Below are 26,277 nucleotides of genomic sequence, written 5' to 3' on the forward strand. Positions count from 1 at the left end.
CTCTAATGACTGCATATTTAGGAGAGAGTCTTTTTAAAACCTCTGACAGTTTTTCTTCTCCTGTCAAACAGTCTGGCTGGTCTGTGGACTCAGGAAACCACAAGTTATTTTCCATCTTACCCTGTGTGGAATGTTTCATGCTCTGGTCAGGAGGAGTTCTTTATAAAGCTACACATGACGACTGGCTAGTAAATATAACACATGATGTCATAGATCGGACCGTGCTGGCCAATGAGAGGAGGGGGAGTGAATAACAGTATAATGACATGGAAACAGGTTTTCCAGGAGTTCCAAGTTCTGAGTGCGGCCACTACTGACACATCAACACAGTCCAGACCTGCTGTCTATTATAGTATTTTAAGGTCGCTAAATGGATCAAAATGCTGAATGTCCTGGTCACATTCCATGGAAAACACAAACGAGCGCACACAGTGCCTTTACTGAATATAGGCCACCTTGGAGAGAACACATGTTTTCTATTGAGGCCACAGCAACAATATCTTCATCCAATCGGGGATCCTTCACCCACTTCACCCATTACACTATATTCTCCTATGTAGGGCACTACTTTTAACCATGGCCCATATGGCTCTGGTCAAAAGTAGTGCACTATGTAGGGAATGTGTCATGTATTTCTGTATAGAATGTATTGATCTGTCCTTGACATCCCTGTTTCCTGATCTGTTGCAGGTCATCTTCTCTGACCAGCTATCACTTTACTCCCCCAACCACCCTCACTCACACACACCCTCTACTAGACTTCCCCTTACCTCGGTCCTCTTCACCCTCTGTCCCCCTCATGACCTTGACTGAAACCATACATAGATGTGATCATGAACACATCAGTAAGAGAGGGACTGTCTGATTTCAACATGCTCGCCCTCAGACTATGTTCTGCCTCTGTTCTGTTTACAGTTCTACAGGTGATACCCCATTCTCCCTCATCATCAATTGTGTGTGTGTGTGTGTGTGTGTGTGTGTGTAAGCCTGGGAGCATTGTAGTAAAATAGTAGAGAGGCTGTTGTCTAAGGTCACTGGCAGAGGGCAAAGAGAGGAGAAAAGGGTTGAGGGTGGACGAGCAAGAGAGAGGTTGGGGAGAGATGGAGAGGGGGGAGAGTGAGGCTGGGGAGAGAAAGAGAGCGAGACAGAAAGAGTGAGAGAAGGGGAGAGAGAGGGAAGACGGAAGGGGCCTAGGTTTGGCAAGGCAGCTGGGAGCGATGTGATGTGCCTAGGGTGGAACAGAGATGAGTTAAACAAAGACAGAAAAAAGACAAACTTCTGGATGATTACCAGCAGCCTGGCCTGGAGTTATATAACAGGCACTGGAGTCATCTGGACCCAGGACCCATAGCAGTGATTTAGAATACTGTATATACTGACTGAGCCAGCACAGACCTCGTTTCACACCAAGATGAATGATCACACTGACTACAGCCATGTTATGGGAGTCTGGGGAGAAGAAACAGCTTGGCAGAATGCAGAACTTCACAGCAGTGTTATTCCACATTATCTCTGATCATCTCTGATTTGTCACATTCTGACCTTAGTTATTTTGTTATGTCTTTGTTTTAGTATGGTCAGGGCGTGATTTGGGTGGGTTGTCTATGTTAGTTTTTCTATGATTAGCTATTTCTGTGTTTGGCCTGGTATGGTTCTCTATCAGAGGCAGCTGTCAATCGTTGTCCCTGATTGAGAACCATGTTTAGGTAGCCTGTTTTCTATTGTGTTTCGTGGGTGATTGTTTTCTGTTGTATGTCTGCACCAGCCAGAACTGTTTTCGGTCGTTTCTCGTTGTTATTTTGGTGTTCATTTAATAAATATGGACACATACAATGCTGCACCTCGGTCCTCACCTTCTTCCAACGCCAACGGTTACATGATTATCTTATTTAACCTTTATTAAAGACTTCCTACCAAAAGGCCTCCTTAGGTGACGGGGGCTGGGATTAAACATACAAAATAAAATAAAAATATAGGACAAAACGCACATCACAACAAGAGAGACACCACAAAACATAGCATGGCAGCAACACATAACACAACATGGTATCAATACAACATGGCAGCAGCACAACATGGTACAAACATTATTGGGCACAGGCAACAGCACAAAGGGTAAGAAGGTAGAGACAACAATACATCACGTGAAACAGCCACAACTGTCAGTAAGACTGTCCATGATTGAGTCGTTGAATGAAGAGATGGAGATAAAACTGTCCAGTTTGAGTGTTTTTTGCAGCTCGTTCCAGTCGCTAGCTGCAGTTAACTGGAAAGAGGAGCGACCCAGGGATGTTTGTGTGCTTTGGGGACTTTTAACAGAATGTGACTGGCAGAATGGGTGTTGTATGTGGAGGATTGAGGGCTGCAGTAGGTATCTCAGATAGGGGGGTGAGGCCTAATGTTCTTATGTTCCTGTTCTAGTGTTCTAGGAATGGTTCCTGTGGCAGCATCGATTGACTCCACTCAGCTTCAGCCAAGTTCATATTAATGGAGCAGAACTCTATATTTTTTTATTTTACCTTTATTTAACTAGGCAAGTCAGTTAATTAAAAACAAATTCTTATTTTCAATGACGGCCTAGGAACAGTGGGTTGACTGCCTGTTCAGGGGCAGAACGACAAATTTCTACCTTGTCAGCTCAGGGATTTGAACTTGCAACCTTCCAGTTACTAGTCCAACGCTCTAACCACTAGGCTACCCTGCCAGTAAATCCCATATAAACAAGACAATTAGCATCTATTTGATTAAGAAACCTCAAAAAGGGGTCTCCCGAGTGGCGCAGCGGTCTAAGGCACTGCTTCGCAGTGTTGCGGCATCACTACAGACTGGGGTTCAATCCCAGGCTGTGCCATTACCAGCCGTGTTTCCTCCAACACATTGGTTCGGCAGGGTTGAGCGAGTGTTAAGAAGCGCATTAAGAAGCGCATTTTGGCGGGTCGTGTTTCGGAGGACGCATGACTTGACCTTCGCCTCTCCCGAGCCCGTTGGGGAGTAAAATTACAAAAAAATAACAGAAACCTCAAAAAGATTGTCTACTCACAACTATTTGCTATTTATGACTAAACCAGGGTATGGTGATCTCACGTGAGGATGACATGTTGGGGGTGTAATCATGATGAGGAGGACTCCTCCATGGTTAACCAGTGAGTCAGTACTCTGTAGAGTTGATCAAAGCAGCAGCCTGACAGTAGAGTCAATAGATCCAGCAGGATGCCTCAAGTCCTTATTATAACAAGGTGAAATTGAAGCGTGAAGAGGAAATAAACGAAAGAAGAAAGACAGTTGTACAAAGAGTCTTAAAGACGTGTCTTTTTTCCTGGTGAGGGAAGTCACCAAGGTTGTTGAATGCTTTGCCCTGGAGTCATTCACAGAGAGGTGTGAGGAACGCAGTGTCTTAATCACCCAATGGAGCCTTCAGACACAGAGAGTCTTATTAAGAGAATGAACCCTTTCCAAACAGTTCTTCCTTTGTTTTCACAGAACCACAAAATAACTGGCTTTAGATTGCACCAGTCAACACAGATTAGAGGATGTATTCAGAGAGGAGATCTGTGTGTCTGTTTGTGTGTGTGTGTTTGTGTGTGTGTGTGTGTGTGTGTGTGTGTGTGTGTGTGTGTGTGTGTGTGTGTGTGTGTGTGTGTGTGTGTGTGTGTGTGTGTGTGTGTGTGTGTGTGTGTGTGTGTGTGTGTGTTTGTGTGTGTGTGTTTGTGTGTGTGTGTGTGTGTGTGTGTGTGTGTGCGTGTTTGTATGTGTGTGTGTTTGGTCTAGGACAGTGATAGACAGTCCCCTCACTGTGAGAGAGCAGGTCAGTCAAGATGATTTTACAGACAACTGTAAAAATGTTAGTATGTTCTAAATGTTCTCAAAATAAGCTGTTGGATTTGTCCCTGTCCCTAAGCCTGTCCTTCTGGGAGCTGAGGGAAAACGAAAAAATATTCTGGGTTTAAAAACATTCTAGTGGAGCAGAAAGGTCTGGGTTTTAAAAACATTCTAGTGGGGCAGAAAGGTCTGAGGTTTAAAAGTATTCTAGTGGGGCAGAAAGGTCTGGGGTTTAAAAATATTTTAGTGGGGCAGAAAGGTCTGAGGTTTAAAAACATTCTAGTGGAGCAGAAAGGTCTGAGGTTTAAAAACATTCTAGTGGAGCAGAAAGGTCTGGGTTTTAAAAACATTCTAGTGGGGCAGAAAGGTCTGGGGTTTAAAAACATTCTAGTGGGGCAGAAAGGTCTGAGGTTTAAAAACATTCTAGTGGGGCAGAAAGGTCTGGGGTTTAAAAATATTTTAGTGGGGCAGAAAGGTCTGAGGTTTAAAAACATTCTAGTGGAGCAGAAAGGTCTGAGGTTTAAAAACATTCTAGTGGAGCAGAAAGGTCTGGGTTTTAAAAACATTCTAGTGGGGCAGAAAGGTCTGAGGTTTAAAAACATTCTAGTGGAGCAGAAAGGTCTGGGTTTAAAAACATTCTAGTGGGGCAGAAAGGTCTGAGGTTTAAAAACATTCTAGTGGAGCAGAAAGGTCTGAGGTTTAAAAACATTCTAGTGGAGCAGAAAGGTCTGAGGTTTAAAAACATTCTAGTGGAGCAGAAAGGTCTGAGGTTTAAAAACATTCTAGTGGAGCAGAAAGGTCTGAGGTTTAAAAACATTCTAGTGGGGCAGAAAGGTCTGGGGTTTAAAAATATTTTAGTGGGGCAGAAAGGTCTGAGGTTTAAAAACATTCTAGTGGAGCAGAAAGGTCTGAGGTTTAAAAACATTCTAGTGGAGCAGAAAGGTCTGAGGTTTAAAAACATTCTAGTGGGGCAGAAAGGTCTGGGGTTTAAAAATATTTTAGTGGGGCAGAAAGGTCTGAGGTTTAAAAACATTCTAGTGGGGCAGAAAGGTCTGGGGTTTAAAAATATTCTAGTGGGGCAGAAAGGTCTGAGGTTTAAAAACATTCTAGTGGGGCAGAAAGGTCTGAGGTTTAAAAACATTCTAGTGGAGCAGAAAGGTCTGAGGTTTAAAAACATTCTAGTGGGGCAGAAAGGTCTGAGGTTTAAAAACATTCTAGTGGGGCAGAAAGGTCTGAGGTTTAAAAACATTCTAGTGGGGCAGAAAGGTCTGAGGTTTAAAAACATTCTAGTGGGGTAGAAAGGTCTGAGGTTTAAAAAAAGTAGGTCTGGGTTTTTTAGTGGGGCAGAAAGGTCTGAGGTTTAAAAACATTCTAGTGGGGCAGAAAGGTCTGGGGTTTAAAAATATTCTAGTGGGGCAGAAAGGTCTGAGGTTTAAAAACATTCTAGTGGAGCAGAAAGGTCTGAGGTTTAAAAACATTCTAGTGAGGCAGAAAGGTCTGGGGTTTAAAAATATTTTAGTGGGGCAGAAAGGTCTGAGGTTTAAAAACATTCTAGTGGGGCAGAAAGGTCTGGGGTTTAAAAATATTTTAGTGGGGCAGAAAGGTCTGAGGTTTAAAAACATTCTAGTGGGGCAGAAAGGTCTGAGGTTTAAAACATTCTAGTGGGGCAGAAAGGTCTGGGGTTTAAAAACATTCTAGTGGGGCAGAAAGGTCTGAGGTTTAAAAACATTCTAGTGGGGCAGAAAGGTCTGAGGTTTAAAAACATTCTAGTGGGGCAGAAAGGTCTGAGGTTTAAAAACATTCTAGTGGGGCAGAAAGGTCTGAGGTTTAAAAACATTCTAGTGGGGCAGAAAGGTCTGAGGTTTAAAAACACTCTAGTGGGGCAGAAAGGTCTGAGGTTTAAAAACATTCTAGTGGGGCAGAAAGGTCTGAGGTTTAAAAACATTCTAGTGGGGCAGAAAGGTCTGGGGTTTAAAAATATTTTAGTGGGGCAGAAAGGTCTGGGGTTTAAAAATATTTTAGTGGGGCAGAAAGGTCTGAGGTTTAAAAACATTCTAGTGGGGCAGAAAGGTCTGGGGTTTAAAAACATTCTAGTGGGGCAGAAAGGTCTGGGGTTTAAAAACATTCTAGTGGGGCAGAAAGGTCTGGGGTTTAAAAATATTTTGAGTCGGACAGAAAGGTCTGGCGTTTTACCATAGATGCTTCAAGTTTCCTCTCAACATCAAATAAAATAGAATCCAATTGTATTGGTCACATACACATATTTAGCAGATGTTATTGCAGGTGTAGTGAAATGCTTGTGAGAACATAGCAACAGATATACAACAAATATACCGATCGATCGGTATAGAGTTTAAAGGCCATAAACTATAGACATCACACATCAAATACAGTCAGGCCACACAGGCCACGTTTCAAAGAGATGAGGATTCAAGTTTCTGTCTGACTTGTGATTCTCCTCACCTCTACCCCAGAGAGCTGACCACCCTAACCTCTACCCTAGACAGTGCTCGTTTGTGGTGTGTGTGTACGTGGTGTGTTTAGTCACATGCAGGGCTATTTGGGATATGGGCCCAGAGAAGTTTCCTCGGCTGGACTATGTCACTATAAAGAGGTGAACTGGTAGTTATGATGACTGCCCATAGGGCCCATATGGCTCTGGTCAGCAGTAGTGCATTATATATGGAATAGGGTGACATTTGGGATGCATCCATAGATTCTGCAGACCATCTGGTCCAGTAACATGACATCATACAGTCTCTACAGTTTCCACGGTACAGCTGTCAAATATAGGCAGAGAATATCAGAGCTCAGAGTTAGCTTCATCTCCTTACGTCATCATCCTACTCACAGTTATTACCCTGACTGTGTGTGTCTCAAATGGCACCCTAATCCCTGTATTGTGCAGTACTTTTCACCAGAGCCCCATATACACTATGGTCAAAAGTAGTGCACTATATAGGGAGTAGGGTGCCATTTGAGACACATCCTGTGTTTCTATTGAAAACAGATGTTCTGTTAACTACGGTTCTCTTTCTGTTAGTGATTCTGACCACATCACATTGACTTTGACACTGACTTTGGTCTGGCTTACTTCAGCCATGATATGGTTCTAAAAGGGAAACGGCATGTCGAGAGTCTCGTGGTTAAATATACTGTACACTACGAAAGCAATGGTAGAAACACACTGTACTAAAATATGACATCAACAGGACCATGGGGAAGGAAATGTCTTGGTTGTGTTGACAAACAGTTACTGAAGTCATCAACAAACTAAACACTACATAAAGTCCATAGATTTACAACCATTACTCTAGGGTTAGCGTACTGTGGCTGTGAGCAGTGATGCGTCACTCTAGATTACCCTGGTGTGAGTGGTGTTCATTCACAGAGCTGTAAAGTTGTCTGTTAAGAGCGCGTCATATTACAGCCAGACCACACAGCAGACATTCCTACCTATAGGGGAAAGTGATGGAATGTGAACAGGGTCTCCTGTACATTATTGACATACCCTCTGTTATACACCCCCCCCCGCTCATAGAGTTCATGTGAGAGTGGAACCTGAGACAAAAATGGCATCGCCCATCGCCCCCAGCTGCCCCCAGGGCCACATCACGACACGACAAATAGTTCCCTCAGCAGTAACTATGTAGTACTAGTAACAATGGCATGCCTCCTAATTTTAACTGCGTCCTGCCAAGCCATGCATAAATAGGCCTTTCAAATAAAAGCCTGACCGGCTGTGTGTCGGGAGGGACATTCTCTGGACATTCTCCAGACACTCCTGGGGAGTGAAACCTGGACCCTGGCTGGTACACCTGTCCCCATCCGTAACTCACAACCACATTGTTTCAGAGCAACAGCCGTACCACCCTGTGGAAGACAAGCCTTATGTGATTGACTGGTTTTGAAACCGTGCGGGTCTTATGCATGCTAAAATACAGTGTTAGCCCACTGAGCTAAAGTCCAGGCATTGGCTCGGGGAGCTAATGCAAGACTTCAGGTCTCATGCAAGGTTACTCATCACCCGAGAATGGTTCAACGAACCACCTCTGTTAAACTTGGAATGCTCCCTGAAAGACCCTGGTCTAATAGAGTACACCCTGGCTAACAGAGCAGACCCTGGACTAACACAGCAGACCCTGGACTAACAGAGCAGACCCTGGCTAACAGAGCAGACCCTGGCTAACAGAGCAGACCCTGGTCTAACAGAGCAGACCCTGGACTAGCAGAGCAGACCCTGGACTAACAGAGCAGACCCTGGACTAACAGAGCAGACCCTGGCCTAACAGAGCAGACCCTGGGATAACAGAGCAGACCCTGGCCTAACAGAGAAGACCCTGGCCTAACAGAGCAGACCCTAGTCTAACAGAGCAGACCTTGGTCTAACAGAGCAGACCCTGGTCTAACAGGGCAGACCCTGGGCTAACAGAGCAGATCCTGGCTAACAGAGCAGACCCTGGGATAACAGAGCTAACCAGGGCTGCTAAAGACAATATAAAGACAGTGATTATGTCCCAAATTGCACCATAATAATTTTGCTCGCCCAATTTTTCAGTTTTTGATTTGTTAAAAAGTTTGAAATATCCAATAAATGTCGTTCCACTTCATGATTGTGTCCCACTTGTTGTTGATTCTTCACAAAAAAATACAGATTTTATATCTTTATGTTTGAAGCCTGAAATGTGGCAAAAGGTCGCAAAGTTCAAGGGGGCCGAATACTTTCGCAAGGCACTGTATAGAGCACTACTGTTGAACAGGGCACATAGGGCTCTGGTCCAAAGTAGTGCACTATGTAGGGAATAGGGTTCCATTTGGGTCACGTCTCAGATTCAACACACAGCCTGGTGAAACACATACACATGAAATAAAGCCTTACCTGCTCCTGCATTGGTCATCTTACTGCACATCTGTAAACAAAGAGAAACAGACAATGGTTCGTCAGACAACAACAGAGTGTACCGCAGCCCTCAATACCGCTTTAACTGCATGGCTGTCTTAAACAAACAACAAAACAGATTGGTTGAAGAATACACAAACAACTTTTCAAAATGTTAGAAATACTACAGTGACGTACAAGTCAGGTATCAGTGGCATCCTAGTAATGTCACAGAGGATATATTCAGAGAGGAGAGGAGTAATGAACTAAATTGTATCCTAGTAATGCCACAGCCATAAAGAGTTAAGGGTTAATGACTGATCTATCAGGCTGCTGCCTGCTTTACTGTGTTACCATAGAGACCTGATGGCTGGTTCAATATGGACAGCTGGCTCATGTTTGTACATCACTTTAGTATTTATAACATCCTCTGTCTAGTGTTATTAGACCAACTTAGACTAAACACATGGCTATAATCCCAAATGGCATCCTATTCTCTATAAAAGTGAAATACTGTTGACCAGGGTGCACTATAATATGGTGTTTTACATTGAGACTTACCCCCACACCAGTGGGTAGCCAGTGTTTAATATTAATGTAAGCTCTAGCGTTATCATCAGGAGTATGACACTAACGACTTGTGTTGAGCAGAATCAACAACCTCTGCCTCATTCAAGACTTTTGCTTTATGAGAAGGTGTTAAAGTTCACAGTTAGCGTTTGTTAAGTAAATGCCTGTTGAAAAGTACCAGTGGCCTGGGCTTGGCCCCAAGTCATGGCAGGTCCACCGGAGCCATGGCCCAGTGAGACACAGGTGCCGGTCCACATAGGTAGAAACAGAAGGCTGAGTATTTTGGGTAAAACACCTGGTTAAATCCCCATTGGACACTCACCGTAAGTAATTAGGCCTGTGTGTCTCCAGAGACAATACTTTGTGATTTTAGAGGTTAGTTGGTAGTTGTGGATCTCCATGTGTGGCTGGACAGGATCTTTGCCACAGCCAGAATAGTGCACTATAAAGGGAATAGGGTGCCATTTGGGATGTACACATGGTAGAGCAGCCTACAGTATGAGGAAACACATATTTTACAGAGAGTAGTCTCGGTCCAACAGCAGAGGAGTGAGGTGGTTAACAGGTGGAGACATACAGGAAATATTCGGTCTCAGGCAGAACACTATGAGGTGAAGGGACTGATGTTGTTACCCAAGTATCCCTGCTTATTGACTGTGAGATTCAGCATAACAGGGTCAAATTTCATTATTAAATTTCTGTCCTCTTCAGTCATAGGGTTGGAGAACAGAAGCAATGCTGACAGTGTCTCTCTCAGCTCTCTGCTCTAAACAATTATCTCATCTCATTCTGCAGACAGAGGAAACTAGGTGTGAGTACCAAATGGCACCCTATTCACTATATAGTGCACTACTTTTGACCTGGGCCCATGGAGCTGTCGAAACTCTAAACTGACGTGTGTTAACATAATAGATCTAATAACAGGCTCTGACCCACATCTACAAATAAAGCTGTGATGAAAATTAGCCTTCTAGAACTGACTGAATGGCCCCAATGGAGATACCAGTCTGTCTTTTACTCACAGGGGCTTCAAAGACTGTCCTAGACTTCTGTCTGTCCCTCGACAGCCCATATAAAGTCCTGTTAGTGTCCCTCCATTTTCCTCTTCATTGATATAGTTATACCCATAGACTTAGATAGACATCGCATCATTGTGTATGTCCCATTATGGCGTCTGTGAGAGCATGGGCAGAGCACCATTGAGGTCATCTCCATTTTGAAGAGGTACATTTTCTTCTTCTACAACTTCTATAAGTTGGCAAACAAAGGGTGCGTACTGCCACCTGGAATGTGTTGTTTGAACAGGTATAAAGCCAAGGTTGGCGATTTACTGCCACCTGTAGATATGGAATGTTTGCTCACAAGTATAATGTGATGTCTGATCCCTCCTGGTGACCTGGATGGAATTATGTGATCCTTCCACAAACCATAGGAAGTCTCACCCAGTTTACTACTTCAAAATGGTGAAAGTCCTCAATAGCGCTACCCATGCTAAAACAGGCCTTTGGACACTAGAATGGTGTCTATGGTTATACCACACCACCTCAGTTCTGAGCATCCACCACATGTCGGGTTATGGGTTAGAGGTCAGGGGTCAGGTGACAAGACACAGAAAGAAGACAGCCCTATCAGGAAGCTCCCTCTGCTACAACAACCAACATTTTTATATGGACTGACATGTCTGGTCTACCTGTCTGCTGCTTTGACTAAATTTTTAAAAACTAGTTCAGAAAAAACAAGTGGAAAACATTCCTAATCTAACAGGCTATGGGACATGTCCATGCTCTACAATAGTACTATCTGAGATGCTGCTATACATTGTAGCTGGCAATGGGATGATGTACAAAGTTCACATGAGATCTGGAAGGAATTACATAATTCCCATCATGCATTTCTTTACGTTCTTTTTCCTGCGTTTCCCAACTCTCCCCTTCCCCCATGTGGTATACAGTATGTAGAGTAAACTCCCAGCCCCGCACAGAGCCCTGTGGTCTATGTAGAGTACACTCCCAGCCCCACAAAGAGTCCTGTGGTCTATGTAGAGTACACTCCCAGCCCCACACAGAGCACTTTGGTCTATGTAGAGTACACTCCCAGCCCCGCACAGAGTCCTGTGGTCTATGTAGAGTACACTCCCAGCCCCACAAAGAGCCCTGTGGTCTATGTAGAGTACACTCCCAGCCCCACACAGAGCACTTTGGTCTATGTAGAGTACACTCCCAGCCCCATACAGAGCACTTTGGTCTATGTAGAGTACACTCCCAGCCCCACAAAGAGCCCTGTGGTCTATATAGAGTACACTCCCAGCCCCACACAGAGCACTTTGGTCTATGTAGAGTACACTCCCAGCCCCACACAGAGCACTTTGGTCTATGTAGAGTACACTCCCAGCCCCACACAGAGCACTTTGGTCTATGTAGAGTACACTCCCAGCCCCACACAGAGCACTATGGTCTATGTAGAGTACACTCCCAGTCCCACACAGAGCCCTATGGTCTATGTAGAGTACACTCCCAGTCCCACACAGAGCCCTATGGTCTATGTGGAGTACACTCCCAGTCCCACATAGAGCCCTATGGTCTATGTAGAGTACACTCCCAGCCCTACACAGAACCCTGTGGTCTATGTAGAGTACACTCCCATGCGTCCAAAATGGCACAAGTAGTGCAATATATAGGGAATAGGGTTGCATTTGGGATCGATTTAACAGTCCTGAACACTCCCAACCCCACAAAATGAAGTCTGAGGTTACTCCACCAATCATTCATTGTGTTTAATTTGGCATGCGCAAATCACATTTGCTAACAGAAACAGGCAGAGAACCCCCAAACCAATGTCTGATAATATATAACCAAACCTATAGCTGTATATGGCTGCCTCCAAAATGGCATCCTATTCCCTACCATATTGCACTGCTTTTGATCAGAGCCCCATGGGCCCTAGACAAACGTAGTGCACTATATAAGGGGGAATGAGGTGTCATGTGGGACGCAGCCTATGTTATATGGAACGATCCAGGCCTCTCATCATAGCTCAGGGCAGGGTAGGATGGATGACGTCTCTCCACAGCCATTACTCTTCTGTGGCTTCTAACAGCCGTGCTCTAGAGACTCCCTCTGGGCCTCTACACCAAGGCATAGCCATGATCCACAACCCCTAACTCATAACACGTAACTACGGGCTGAAACTCACAGGACTGAACCCATCTCTCTCCACAACATTGAGAAATTTGTCTCGGTTGTAAAATAAAATCTATGTCCCTGGGAAAATAACCCTAGTTTTACTCTCAAAGTCTAAGAAAAAATAAGGGATAGAAAGAGATCGTTGGGTGACCTAGAAGGTGTCCCAGTAGACCAGCCAGTAAACCAGTAGACCAGCCAGTAGTCCAGCCAGTAGACCAGCCAGTAGACCAGTACACCAGTAGACCAGCCAGTAGACCAGCAGACCAGCCAGTAGACCAGTAGACCAGCCAGCAGACCAGTAGACCAGTAGACCGGCCAGTAGACCAGTATACCAGTAGACCAGCCAGTAGACCAGTAGACCAGGCAGTAGACCCGCCAGTAGACCAGTAGACCAGTCAGTAAACCAGTAAACCAGTATACCAGCCATTAGACCAGCCAGTAGACCAGTAGATCAGCCAGTAGAACAGTAGACCAGCCAGTAGACCAGTAGACCAGCCAATAGACCAGTAGACCAGCCAGTAGACCAGCCAGTAAACCAGTAGACCAGTAGACCAGCCAGTAGCCCAGTAGACCAGTAAACCAGCCAGTAGACCAGTAGACCAGCCAGTAGACCAGTAGAACAGTAGACCAGCCAGTAGACCAGCCAGTAAACCAGTAGACCAGCCAGTAGACCAGCCAGTAAACCAGTAGACCAGCCAGTAGACCAGCCAGTAGACCAGTACACCAGTAGACCAGCCAGTAGACCAGCAGACCAGCCAGTAGACCAGTAGACCAGCAAGCAGACCAGTAGACCAGTAGACCAGCCAGTAGACCAGTATACCAGTAGACCAGCCAGTAGACCAGGCAGTAGACCCGCCAGTAGACCAGTAGACCAGTCAGTAAACCAGTAGACCAGTATACCAGCCATTAGACCAGCCAGTAGACCAGTAGATCAGCCAGTAGAACAGTAGACCAGCCAGTAGACCAGCCAGTAGACCAGTAGACCAGCCAATAGACCAGTAGACCAGTAGACCAGCCAGTAGACCAGCCAGTAAACCAGTAGACCAGCCAGTAGCCCAGTAGACCAGTAAACCAGCCAGTAGACCAGTAGACCAGCCAGTAGACCAGTAGAACAGTAGACCAGCCAGTAGACCAGCCAGTAGACCAGTCAGTAGACCAGTCAGTAAACCAGTAGACCAGTATATCAGCCATTAGACCAGCCAGTAGACCAGTAGATCAGCCAGTAGAACAGTAGACCAGCCAGTAGACCAGTAGACCAGCCAATAGACCTGTAGACCAGTAGACCAGCCAGTAGACCAGCCAGTAAACCAGTAGACCAGTAGACCAGCCAGTAGCCCAGTAGACCAGTAAACCAGCCAGTAGACCAGTAGAACAGTAGACCAGCCAGTAGACCAGCCAGTAAACCAGTAGACCAGCCAGTAGACCAGCCAGTAAACCAGTAGACCAGCCAGTAGACCAGCCAGTAGACCAGTAGACCAGCCAGTAAACCAGTAGACCAGCCAGTAGACCAGTAGACCAGCCAGTAAACCAGTAGACCAGCCAGTAGACCAGTAGACCAGCCAATAGACCAGCCAGTAGACCAGTAGACCAGTAGACCAGCCAGTAGACCAACCAGTAAACCAGTAGACCAGCCAGTAGACCAGTAGACCAGCCAGCAAATCAGCCAGTAGACCAGCAGACCAGCCAGTAGACCAGTCAGTAGACCAGCCAGTAGACCAGTAGACCAGCCAATAGACCAGTAGACCAGCCAGTAGACCAGCCAGTAGACCAGCCAGTAGACCAGCCAGTAGACCAGTAGACCAGCCAGTAGACCAGCCATTAGACCAGTACACCAGTAGACCAGTAGACCAGCTAGTAGACCAGCCAGTAGAACAGCAATTAGACCAGTAGACCAGCCAGCAGACCAGTAGACCAGACAGTAGACCAGTAGACCAGCCTCATCCCTCCCCACCTCTATCCAACCCCTGGACAGATGGGAAAACACCTGGCTATATTTAGAACACTTCCTCAATGGGTCACAACCAATAAGAAGACTTTCTTAACGGGGGCAGCTGGGGGCAGCTGGGGGATTACGGGGCTATGCCATTTTTGTCTCAGGTTGTGTGTGTGTGTGTGTGTCTTTTGATGCTTTGACCCTCTGTCTGCCAGGGCCATCAGACCAGCTCCATCCTGCCAGGTTCTGAGGAAGAACTATCTGTCTCTGTTAGAAGTGTCAGGTCTCAGGGCACACGTGGAATGCTGCAGTGGAAGTCATGTTGAGACACACAGGAACACAGCAACATGTGCTGCAGGACATTCCAACACAGAACACCTGACGGTCTCACCCTCACGTATCAAACACGTGGCACATACCTGGTGGACTCACCGTCACGTATCCAACAAATAACACACACCTCACAGTCACTATGCATTGGGTTCAGGTGGAGATGGAACCAGAATTTTAAGAATAAAATACCCTTTCCATCTAGCAAACCATTGTGGATGGGAATCTGCATGTCAATACAACAAGGGCCATCTTGAGACCACCTTAAAAATTGTGACCCTAACCTAGAGACAGGCAGGGTGTGGGGGAACAGCCATAACAACGTCCTGTCAAAAGCTGACTCCAAACATTCTGTAAGCGTTCCTAATGCCACCCTATTCCCTATGTAGTGCACTGCTTTTGGTCAAAAGTAGTGCTCTTTATAAAGAATAGGGTGTAATTTGGGACGCAGATTGGGACGCAGCCTCTCTATCAGCTCATAACCTTCCAGTCACATGACATGCTGCAGTAGTTAGTTACCATGGTCAGATTATCCTGAGACCCTCAACATGACAGCAGCAGCTTGGACTCTAACATCACATTCTCTCTCTCCACTGCTTTTACACCCAACAGAACTCATGTAAGAGGCTGAGGGGTGTGTGCATGCGGTAGGGCTGGTCTAGATTCTGGAGTCAGCCTGGGGCTTGTAGAAGAGTAATCCTTTGCTTATCATTAACCCTGGCCTGAGGTCAGTGTTACAGAGCATGGCGTGCACACGAACACACACACGAGGAGACACAGTGTTCCCCGGCCAGACGTTGGAACCATTGTGCAGTAGTGTGACAGTGGGTTAGAGTTAGGACATTGTGTACGGTGTGAAGGTGGTCTCCATGCAGCCTGTCTGTCTCTGACTCAGACCTTGGTGGTGTTCCGCAGCTTTCTGACTCTGTAATCTGCTCTGAGACTCTGAGAAGCAGACTGCATCAGGACTGGAGAGCACAAAGCCACATCGTTCTGTTCCCACCAATATAATTAGTCATTCCCCTGTTGAATCTGATCCTCATCCAGACCTGGTACCTATACAGACACAGGCCGTTAGTAGGGTTTCCCCACAGCCGCCACAAAACATACCTAGCCCCACCTCTCCATTGTTTCCCTTGCTAAACCTGTCTAATAGGCAGACTAACACCTGACCTGGGGACAGTAAACCACTCACACACACACTTCCTGCGTACACACTGTGTCAAACAAGGAAGAGAAGAGGATACAACGGACAGCTCTGCTGTGGACTTCTCATTATGTCCAAAACAGTGCCATTCTTAGTTTATCAATTACATTTCACAGCTAATAAGAGGAATGTTGTTTAAGTTAGCAGAGAGAAAATCTATTTAAAATACTTTCTGTAGCTAGCTGAAGGCAGCCTGAATATAAAATGGATTAAATTGAGCTTTTATGCCACTGGCCTACCTACACACAATACCCCATAATGTCAAAGTGGAATTACTTTTTGGGAACTTGAGTCATTAATTATTCAGCCCCTTTGTTGTGCCAAGCCTACATAAGTTCAAGACTAGTGTTTAACATGATATTTGAATGACTACTTCATCTCTGTACCCCACACATACAATTATCTGCAAGGTCTCTCAGTTGAGCAGTGAATTTAAAACACAGATTCAACCACAAAGACCAGTTTTCCAATATCTCGCAAAGAAGGGCACCTATTGAGCATGGTGAAGTTATTAAGTACACTTTGGATGGTGCATCAATACGCCCAGTCACAATAAAGATACAGGCGTCCTTCCTAACTCAGTTGCCGGAGAGGAAGGAAACCGAGATTTAACCATGAGGCCAAGGGTGACTTTAAAACAGTTACAGAGTTTAATGGCTGTGAAAGGAGAAAACTGAGGATGGATCAACAACATTGTAGTTACTCCAAAATACTAACCTACATGTCAGAGTGAAAGAAGGATGCCTATACAGAATATAACATACTTCAAAAAACATGCATCCTGTTTGCAACAGGGCATTAAAGTAAAACTGCAAAACATGTGTCAAAAAAAGTTACTTTATGTCCTGAATAAAGTTTTAGGTTTGAGGCAAATCCAACACACCACTGACTACCACTCTTCATATTTGAAAAGGTGGTGGTGGCTGCATCATGTTATGGGTATGCTTGTCATCGGCTAGAAATAAACAGATTAGAGCTAAGTACAGGCAAAATCCTAGAGGAAAACCTGGTTCAGTCTGCTTTCCAACAGACATTTGGAGACAAATTCACCTTTCAGCAGGACATTAACCTACAACACAAGGCCAAATATACACTGGAGTTGCTTACCAAGATGACATTGAATGTTCCTGAGTGGCCTAGTTAAAGTTTTGACTTAAATCGGCTTGAAAATCTATGGCAAGACTTGGAAATGGCTGTTTTATAAATTATAATGTGCAAAGCTCTTAGAAACTTACCCAGAAAGACTCACAGCTGTATTCACTGCTAACGGGTTTCTAACATGCATTGACTTAGGGGTGCAAATACTTATGTAAATGAAATACTGTATTTTTGAATTTCTTTTTTTATACATTTGAAAATAATTCTAAAAACATATTTTCATTTTGTCTTTATGGGGTATTGTGTGTAGATGGGTGTGATATTTTTTAAATATTTATTTATTTTACCCCCTTTTTTCTCCCCAATTTCATGGTATGCAATTGTTTAGTAGCTACTATCTTGTCTCATCGCTACAACTCCCGTACAGGCTCGGGAGAGACGAAGGTTGAAAGTCATGCGTCCTCCGAAACCCAACCCAACCCGCACTGCTTCTTAACACAGCGAGCATCCAACCCGGAAGCCAGCCGCACCAATGTGTCGGAGGAAACACTGGCAACCTTGGTTAGTGTGCGCCCGGCCCGCCACAGGAGTCGCGATGAGACAAGGACATCCCTACCGGTCAAACCCTCCCTAACCCGGACGACGCTGGGCCAATTGTGCGTCGCCCCACGGACCTCCCGGTCGCGGCCAGTTACGACAGAGCCTGGGCGCAAACCCAGAGTCTCTGGTGGCACAGCTGGCGCTGCAGTACAGCGCCCTTAACCACTGCGCCACCCGGGAGGCCGATGGGAGAGATATTTTAAATTGATCTATATTGAATTCAGGCTGTAACACCACAAAATATGGAATAAGTTAAGGGGTATGAATACTTTCTGAAGGCACTGAGAACTCTCTTATGATATCTAAATCACATTGTTTCACCCAGACCCAGACAGACAGGTACACAGGCACAGAGTAAGCAGGAGTCAAAAGGACGAGGGAGAGTCTCAGAGGAACTTACGACTGTCTTCTTGGTCCTGGCTCTGGTTCCTATGGCTGAGATATGAGGGGCCGTGGTATTGTGTTGGTCCTGTCTGGGACATTCTCCTGTGTCTGGTTCCCCTCGCTGCAGCAGTGTACTGTCCTTCTCATTAAGAGATTGGTTTACTGCCGTCCCAGACACAGCTCCACACTGCAACAACAGCACAATAACAACCGTCAACACTGGATCCTTGCCTGCCTGTCTGTCTGTCTATCTGCCAGTCTTTCTGTCTGTCTCTGGGATGGTCAGCGGCAGGGTACGCAGTCTTCAGTTCAATTTCTATCGGACAGACAGTGACAAGGCAGCCTGTTAATCGTCCACTGAAAGGACAAAGAGTGTGTCCTTGTCAAGTCCCTCTAGTAAAGATGTCGTGTGGTCTCCTCCGGGCTGCCTGTCGTTAGTTAAAGCTGTCTCTCTGAATGTGTGTTATGGCTGCTGATGGGATGCCTTCAGGCATGTGCCCCTCTGCTAACCACTCTGTAACCATTCCTAACGTGCTCAATCATACAAACAACCTCCTCTACCCACACAACAAGACCTCTGTGCTGATCACATACAGAACCATACAGGCCTCTTTCTGTTGTTGCCCTCTGCTAACTAACTGCTGGGGTATTTCATGATGCAAGCCTCCATGAGAGGAGTCTTATGTAGGACCAGAGCTCCCGGTAACAACATCTCCACACAATGGCTGTCTGTCTGTCTCCGCCCCGCCTGGCCCACCACCCTGGCCAGACTACTGCTAGACACACCACACTATAGCAGCTTTTCTAACAGCCAGCTCCCTCCTCTCCCATCATAAAATGGACGCCTGCAGCATTCAGAGAAGCAGAATCAAAGACAGCCTGATAATGGCCATAGTGTCCCAGACAGACAGCTTCCACTATATGACAGCATGCTGTATGTACAGTATATCAACATATATCACAGTTATCCTTAAGGCTTATGACGGAACAGTCCTTCCCAGACCTACAAGCTTTTGAGGCTGCATCCCAATGGCACCTATAGGGCTTTGGTCAAAAGTAGTGCAGTATAAAGGGAATAGGATGCCATCCTGAGTCTAGTATGTTTCCTAGATTAAATGTATGTTAGCTAGGTGAATGTATGTGTATTGTAAAGTACATGATTTAGCAGCATGGACTTAGAGTCCTGTTAGACACCTGTTGAATGACTATAACAATAATCCATCAGGATTTCCTCTTCACAAAGCTCAGTACATTGATTATAGACAGCAGAGAGCATGAAAAAGCATGTTGCATCATGATAGGCTGCAGAGGAATGTAAAGATTGCCCAAATGTATCACTGGTTAGTACATGGCTCGCATTTCAGTCAACATGGTCATGTTGGTCACCTACTGTCTGTCTGTGTGCTGTGCTGTGCAGGGTGTGTGTGTGTGTGTGTGTGTGTGTGTGTGTGTGTGTGTGTGTGTGTGTGTGTGTGTGTGTGTGTGTGTGTGTGTGTGACTGACCTGTTGTCTGCGTGCTGTGCAGGGTGTGTGTGTGACTGACCTGTTGTCTGCGTGCGGTGCAGGGTGTGTGTGTGTGACTGACCTGTTGTCTGTGTGCGGTGCAGGGTGTGTGTGTGACTGACCTGTTGTCTGCGTGCGGTGCAGGGTGTGTGTGTGTGTGACTGACCTGTTGTCTGTGTGCTGTGCAGGGTGTGTGTGTGACTGACCTGTTGTCTGCGTGCGGTGCAGGGTGTGTGTGTGTGACTGACCTGTTGTCTGTGTGCGGTGCAGGGTGTGTGTGTGACTGACCTGTTGTCTGCGTGCGGTGCAGGGTGTGTGTGTGTGTGTGTGACTGACCTGTTGTCTGTGTGCGGTGCAGGGTGTGTGTGTGACTGACCTGCTGTCTGCGTGCGGTGCAGGGTGTGTGTGTGTGACTGACCTGTTGTCTGTGTGCGGTGCAGGGTGTGTGTGTGTGACTGACCTGTTGTCTGTGTGCGGTGCAGGGTGTGTGTGTGTGACTGACCTGTTGTCTGCGTGCGGTGCAGGGTGTGTCCGAGGGGGAGGATGATGCACTCAGAGCCTCCTCTATGTCCAGGTTGAGCTGGTCCAGTTTCCTCATCAGCTGGCTCATAGACTCACACCACAGGGTCTGAGGCTGGACCAGGGCAGACTCCTGGGGGAAGAGAAAGGTAGGGGGAGACAGTTATTAGACAACACTGGAGAAACCTATAGATTCTGCAGAAATAGACTATTGTGACACCATGTACAAAGCCGGAGCATGCAGTGTCAGGAACAAAGGTAAATTTATTAGGACGACAACAATCACTACTCCGTAGTTGGACAGGAAAAAAACAAGATCATTCAGAGAGCTACGATTTAATTCTCTGGATAATAACGTTGAAATCGTTCGGATAGTTGGAGAAGGTTATGAGCACCAGGTGACAACTAAAAACTCTAAATACATTTAAGAGATCATTAGAGTAGCAGAAAAATACTTGTATAAATGTCAGAGTGAACGTAAAACAGTACAGACCAGCATAGAGGGAAATGTGATATCTTCACCACCTAGTTATTAGCAGTCTTCACGCAGTATCACAGATCTTAACCTACAGTCCAGATCCTCTAACACAGCTCATGTTTGTCTCTGAGTGTGTCCCAAATGGCACCCTAGTCCCTTTATAGTGGACTACTTTTGACCAGGACCCATAGGCACTATATAGGGACACATCCAGAGACAAACATGTTAGAAGATCTGGAGGTTAAGGTCTCTCTCTCTCTCTCTCTCTCTTTGAGACCTTTGTTGCGCAACAGTGTGACTCAGAAGTCAAGCAGCCGACACAAAGCCATTCATTAATTTCCTGGAATTAAACTGCGGAACTGTTGTCTGTGTTCTGAGTGTGTCTGTCTGTTGGAGTCCCGGTCCCCTGGAACCCCCTGGCCCCTGGCTCTGTGTTCTGTCTGTTAGTGCCCCCAGGAGCCCCTGTGCGCCCAGCTCTTTCTCCATGCTGCATTAAAACCCCTCTCCTCCTAACAATCATCCTATTGATGAGTGTGTTCTCTAGAGGTCCTACTGTAGTAGTGCTGTTGTCTGAGCCATGGGTGTGACCCTCCCATTGGCCTCCTGTTCTTCCTGCTTCAATGTAGAGGCAGTGAGTCTCAGTCACAACATACAGTAAATAGGCGTGATTTTCCCTCACTATTAAAATCGTGCTACTTTTTTAATCTAGTTAAAGCCATGACGTTTTGGCCGCCAACGGCCTTCATCAGAATGAAAACAAAATGTGAATGGACAAGAAAATACAGGAAATACAGTTCAGGAGAAAGACTAATCTATGTAGGGACAGGGAACTAGAGGTGGTAATGCATCTAGAGAATTCCTACAACATAAAGGTGTTACTAGTAGTGATCAGAGCAGAAGTCAGTCCACCTAGGGTCAGCTGGTTCACCTCTGACAGGGGAAACACCTCAATCTGTCTATCTGTCAGTCTCCCTGTGCTATATCTGGAACACACTAGAACACAATGTCTCCTACTGTCTCTCTTCTCTCTGAGAGCCACACACAGTGCTGCCTGCCCGCCTCGGAATGCTGACATTTTTTCTCAGAATGAGTGGAATTTCAGAGAAGGCTTGAAGCTGAGAGAGACTACCCATGATTCCTTTTACCTCCTCTTTCTGGCCCCATAAATAGTGAAAAACACTGATGCCATGGCAATGCTGTCGGCATGAGACAGACAGTAGTGTTATCTTCAGGGGAAAACTAAATGTGAGAGGGACGATATCTTTATCAGGGTAAATTGGCTACATTGTAAACCCCAAGGCCGGGGCTTTGACATGACAATGAGGAATGAAGTGTGTGAGCTCTGGGCACTGTGCCTGGACCATACCACCCACTGAAAGAGGCATAGATTACCAGGCAGGGAGAGGGTTGATTCGATTGATTGGGGTAGAAATGGAGCAGGGTAGCATGTGAAAAGGAACAACGGCTAGGCTAATAGGCTACTCAGCTGAAAAATAGTTCAAACCCATTCTCTCCTAACTTTCTAGGAGTTACCTGCTAAGTTCCCAGGTCTATCCCTTGGTGAGAACAGGCTTCTACTCTGCACTGAGTCACACCAGTAGAATCTTTTCACTTCTAAACTAGATAAAGATAAACAACGTCACAGAAACATGTATTTTTACAGTATACACAAACATACCATAACCAACTGATTGATGCACAGAGAGAGAGAGTGGGAGAGAGAACTAGAGAGACGTGTGCATAGGCCATGTAGGATTACTATGTAGCAATGGTGCCCTCAGATGGCTAGCATGAAAAGCTGTAGTTCAAATGGACTGTCTGAAAAACAAACAGGAGTGTTGCCTGTCAGAGCCCCTGGTTGCATCCCAAATGGCACCCTGTTTCCTATTTAGACCAAGGCCCAGTTTAAACCAGTTCCAGGTATTTAAAGCACTCCTCCTCCCTTTCCCCAAACAACCTTTATGCTCACAAACAGCCCATTCCCAGTGTTGTGTCATACAGTCTGTAAAGCCTGCCAGGGCTATCAGCAGAGGCAGTGGGAGTGTTTCCTAACCTCTCCCCTCTGTTTTATGTTCTAATCTCCAGGGTTAGGGTTGCTATTTTATTATTCTTGGGGCGGCAGGTTGCCTAGTGGTTAGAGCGTTGGGCCAGTTACCGAAAGGTTGCTGGATCGAATCCCTAAGCTGACAAGGTAAAAATCTGTCGTTCTGCCCCTGAACAAGGCAGTTAACCCACTGTTCCCCGGTAGGCCATCATTGTAAATAATAATTTGTTCTTAACTGACTTGCCTAGTTAAATGAAGGTTACATTATATGTCGGGTTAAGCTGAGGAATGACAGCTATGCACTGTCAGAGATCTGGTGTCCCTGACACAGGTAAACCATAGGTGTATGATGTAAACATGATTCATCAACATCCAGAAGAGACTTTTAAAGTCCAGTAAACCTTGGAAGATGGGGTCACTCACAGTCTGGTAACTAGCATTAAACCTGGAGGGATGGAGTCACAGCCTGGTAACTAGTAAACCTGGAGGGATGGAGTCACAGCCTGGTAACTAGTAAACCTGGAGGGATGGAGTCACAGCCTGGTAACTAGTAAACCTGGAGGGATGGAGTCACAGCCTGGTAACTAGTAAACCTGGAGGGATGGAGTCACAGCCTAGTAACTAGTAAACCTGGAGGGATGGAGTCATACCCTGGTAACTAGTGAACCTGGAGGGATGGGGTTACAGCCTGGTAACTAGTAAACCTGGAGGGATGGAGTCACAGCCTGGTAACTAGTAAACCTGGAGGGATGGAGTCACAGCCTGGTAACTAGTAAACCTGGAGGGATGGAGTCACAGCCTGGTAACTAGTAAACCTGGAGGGATGGAGTCACAGCCTGGTAACTAGTAAACCTGGAGGGATGGAGTCACAGCCTGGTAACTATTAAATCTGGAGGGATGGAGTCACAGCCTGGTAACTAGTAAACCTGGAGGGATGGAGTCACAGCCTGGTAACTAGTAAACCTGGAGGGATGGAGTCACAGCCTGGTAACTAGTAAACCTGGAGGGATGGAGTCACAGCCTGGTAACTACCAAGACCAGAGGGACGGTTGGGAGAAAAACACCACAGAGCTGCTGCAGTATGGCTCCCTATTCCCTATAATGCATTACTTTTGATCAGAGCCGAGGAATGCACTTTTGACATTATAGGGGAGAATGAAGCTGAATAAAGCTGTAGATACTGTTGGTTAAGGTTAGACTAAGTTCACTGTTACTGTAATAGACACGATGATGCCTGTGTAGGAGCTCTGACAAAACAGGACTGGAGGGAAAGCAACAGCTGTTTAAGGATGTCTGCATTCCTGCAATGCCTGCTGGGTTTTGTGTTTTAAAATGCTGGGGAAAATGCTAGATTTTCAATGTACTCCTACAAACTCATTCCAATAGAGTAATATCTCAGAATGCAATAACAACAAACAGTGGGGAGCAGACTATTGAAAGTGTTTGTATAGCAAAGCACTGTGTTTGTATTGAGCCTAAGTGGAATTAAATAATGGAAGACATCTGGGGCCTTTTTGTATCAAGCATCTCAGAGTAAAGGAAAGGGGATACCTAGTAGGCTGGGTCTTCCACATTTAACCCAAGAACTGCTCATAGATCAGCACTCCTACTCTAAGACCCTTGATACATATGGCTCCTGGCCAGGAGGCAGGAAATACACAGCCTGGGGGAGCAACAGTCACGTCTCCTCATTGAGAGAACAGGCTGGATTATATTAATATACTGTATCTAATGGTGTTAAACTACAGTTAGTACACAGTCCCTAAACCTGACATAAACTTTCAAACACATCTCTACTGAACCATTCAACAAAGACATGAATATTACATCAATATGTGAGGAATATAGGTGGGACTATCTTTACAGTTGTGTCTCTAAAATACTGTAATGTCTGTCAACAAACAGTAGCCTACCTCTGTGCTGCTGGTCTCAGTCTCTGCCTCGTAGCCGCCGTGGTTCTGGTTTTTGGAGGAAGAAGAGGAGGAGAGGTGGGAGCTGGCTGAAGTGTTGGTTGTAGAGCTGACTGGTGCCTCAGCCTGGGGATTCAGAGAACTTCTCTTCTGAACTACTTTGTCTCTGTTGCTGCTCCTTCTCCTCCGACTGACCAGGAACTCCCTGCTCTGAAGCAGCTCTGGGAATATGTCGTCATCATCCCCATCTTCATCAACATCACCTTCATCATCCTCCTCTGAGGAAGACTCCCTGCAGTCGGAGCTGTCATTGATGAAGACACTGTGGTCGGTGCTAGAGTGACAGGTGGAGGAACTACAGGTGTAGTCTGAGAAGGTGATGGAGCTGGGTTTGTGTTTGATGATGCGGGGGTGATCGCAGAGGCCTAGCCCCGCCAAGGGGGCCTCAGAGAGGGCTATGGGGAGGGAGGGTGGTCTGAAGGGATCCATGTTGTTGTCCACACTGACCACTAGAGAAGGGATGGAGCTAAAAGTCTCTGATTGGACCACAGAGATAGTGACATGGCTGACCTCTGCCTCTGATTGGACCAGAAGGGTATGGATATGTCCTAGAGGGAAGGGCACATGGTTGTCTTCTGTGTGTTCCAGATCAGTAGGGACATGTCCGTTATCCATAGGCCCCTCTGAGTGGTCCTCAGGCTGGCTGTCTGTTTCTGTCCATCTGGGTGACTTCTCCTCTAGCTCCATGTCGCTCTCTGTCTGGCTGGGCGAGGTATGCCCCAGCTCCATGTCCTCTAGCTGACCAGAGAGGTTAGCATCCAGGAAATGCCCTGATTCTACAGGTCTGTCACTGTCCTCAACCTCCAGATTTCCCTCTATCTTAGGAGCAAGAACATCCACATCTCCCTCTATCCTAGGAGAAGGAACATTGGAGGCAAGGCAGGGGTCCTCAGCTGGAGAAGTACTGTGTAAATCCAATCCATTGTTATTGGCATCATCAGGCGATGGTGATGTCACACTGCCTGGCTCACTGAGGAGACCCCCGGGACAGACGATCTGGAGAGGGTCTAGAGGGTCAGGAGGGGAGACATCAGAACCAGACTCTACTGGTCCTGCTGGCCCTCCAGTACTAACAGCTATTTTTCCCTCTATCCCAGGAGCTCCAGTCCTGTTATAGTCACTGCTTAGTGGTCCAGTCAAACAACCATCCTCACCTCTCTCTGTGGAGCTGTCGTCATCATGAGAAGACTCTGAAGCACATTCTGAGGAGGACTGGTGTGTCTGTGTCTCTGGTTGTGTCTGTTGCTGTGCCTGTGTCTGTACCTGTGTATGTGCCAGTGTCTGTGGTGAGAAGGTCCTACCAGATGATGCTGACATGACCAGAGACTGTCGCTCCTCCAGAGTAACCATCAGAACTGTGTCCATGTTGTCTCTACAGTCTGTTACGGTGTGTTACTAGGGAACAGGTAGTCTGGTGGTGTGACTGGTGGTCAGGTAGATCCAGAGGGACTGCTGTCTGATGTAAGAGCTATATGGATTTGCCATGTTCCTATCAGACCACCTCAGCACCTGGATCAGCAACACCAACTTTCAAACCGATCAAACAGCAGATCCCCTGAAACAAGATACAGCATTAAAAACTAAGAAGATACAGTATTAAACAAAGAGAGAAGATAACGTTACAACATTAAACAAACAGAGAAGATACAGCAATATAGAAGATACAGCATTGGAGAGGATACAGAGAAGATGCAGAGAAGATACTGCATTTGAGAAGATACTGCATTAGAAAAGATGTTGCATTAGAGAAGATGTTGCATT

The 26,277-nt window shown here is 46.0% G+C and overlaps 1 protein-coding gene across 1 annotated transcript in view; it reads right to left on the reverse strand.

Annotated features, from left to right (window-relative positions):
- Positions 1 to 26,277, reverse strand: part of LOC112265433 (stAR-related lipid transfer protein 13) — a 94,665-nt gene that overhangs the window by 60,112 nt on the left and 8,276 nt on the right. The window contains exons 2-5 of the mRNA XM_024442720.2: positions 24,460 to 26,071; positions 20,008 to 20,157; positions 18,019 to 18,189; positions 8,699 to 8,729 (exon numbers count right to left, since the gene is read on the reverse strand). Coding sequence (XP_024298488.1) covers positions 8,699 to 8,729; positions 18,019 to 18,189; positions 20,008 to 20,157; positions 24,460 to 25,881 — 1,774 coding nt within the window. The 5' untranslated portion in view covers positions 25,882 to 26,071. The remainder of the gene's footprint in view (positions 1 to 8,698; positions 8,730 to 18,018; positions 18,190 to 20,007; positions 20,158 to 24,459; positions 26,072 to 26,277) is intronic.

This window comes from Oncorhynchus tshawytscha, linkage group LG13, assembly GCF_018296145.1.
Source record: "Oncorhynchus tshawytscha isolate Ot180627B linkage group LG13, Otsh_v2.0, whole genome shotgun sequence".
Classification (NCBI taxonomy): domain Eukaryota; kingdom Metazoa; phylum Chordata; class Actinopteri; order Salmoniformes; family Salmonidae; genus Oncorhynchus; species Oncorhynchus tshawytscha.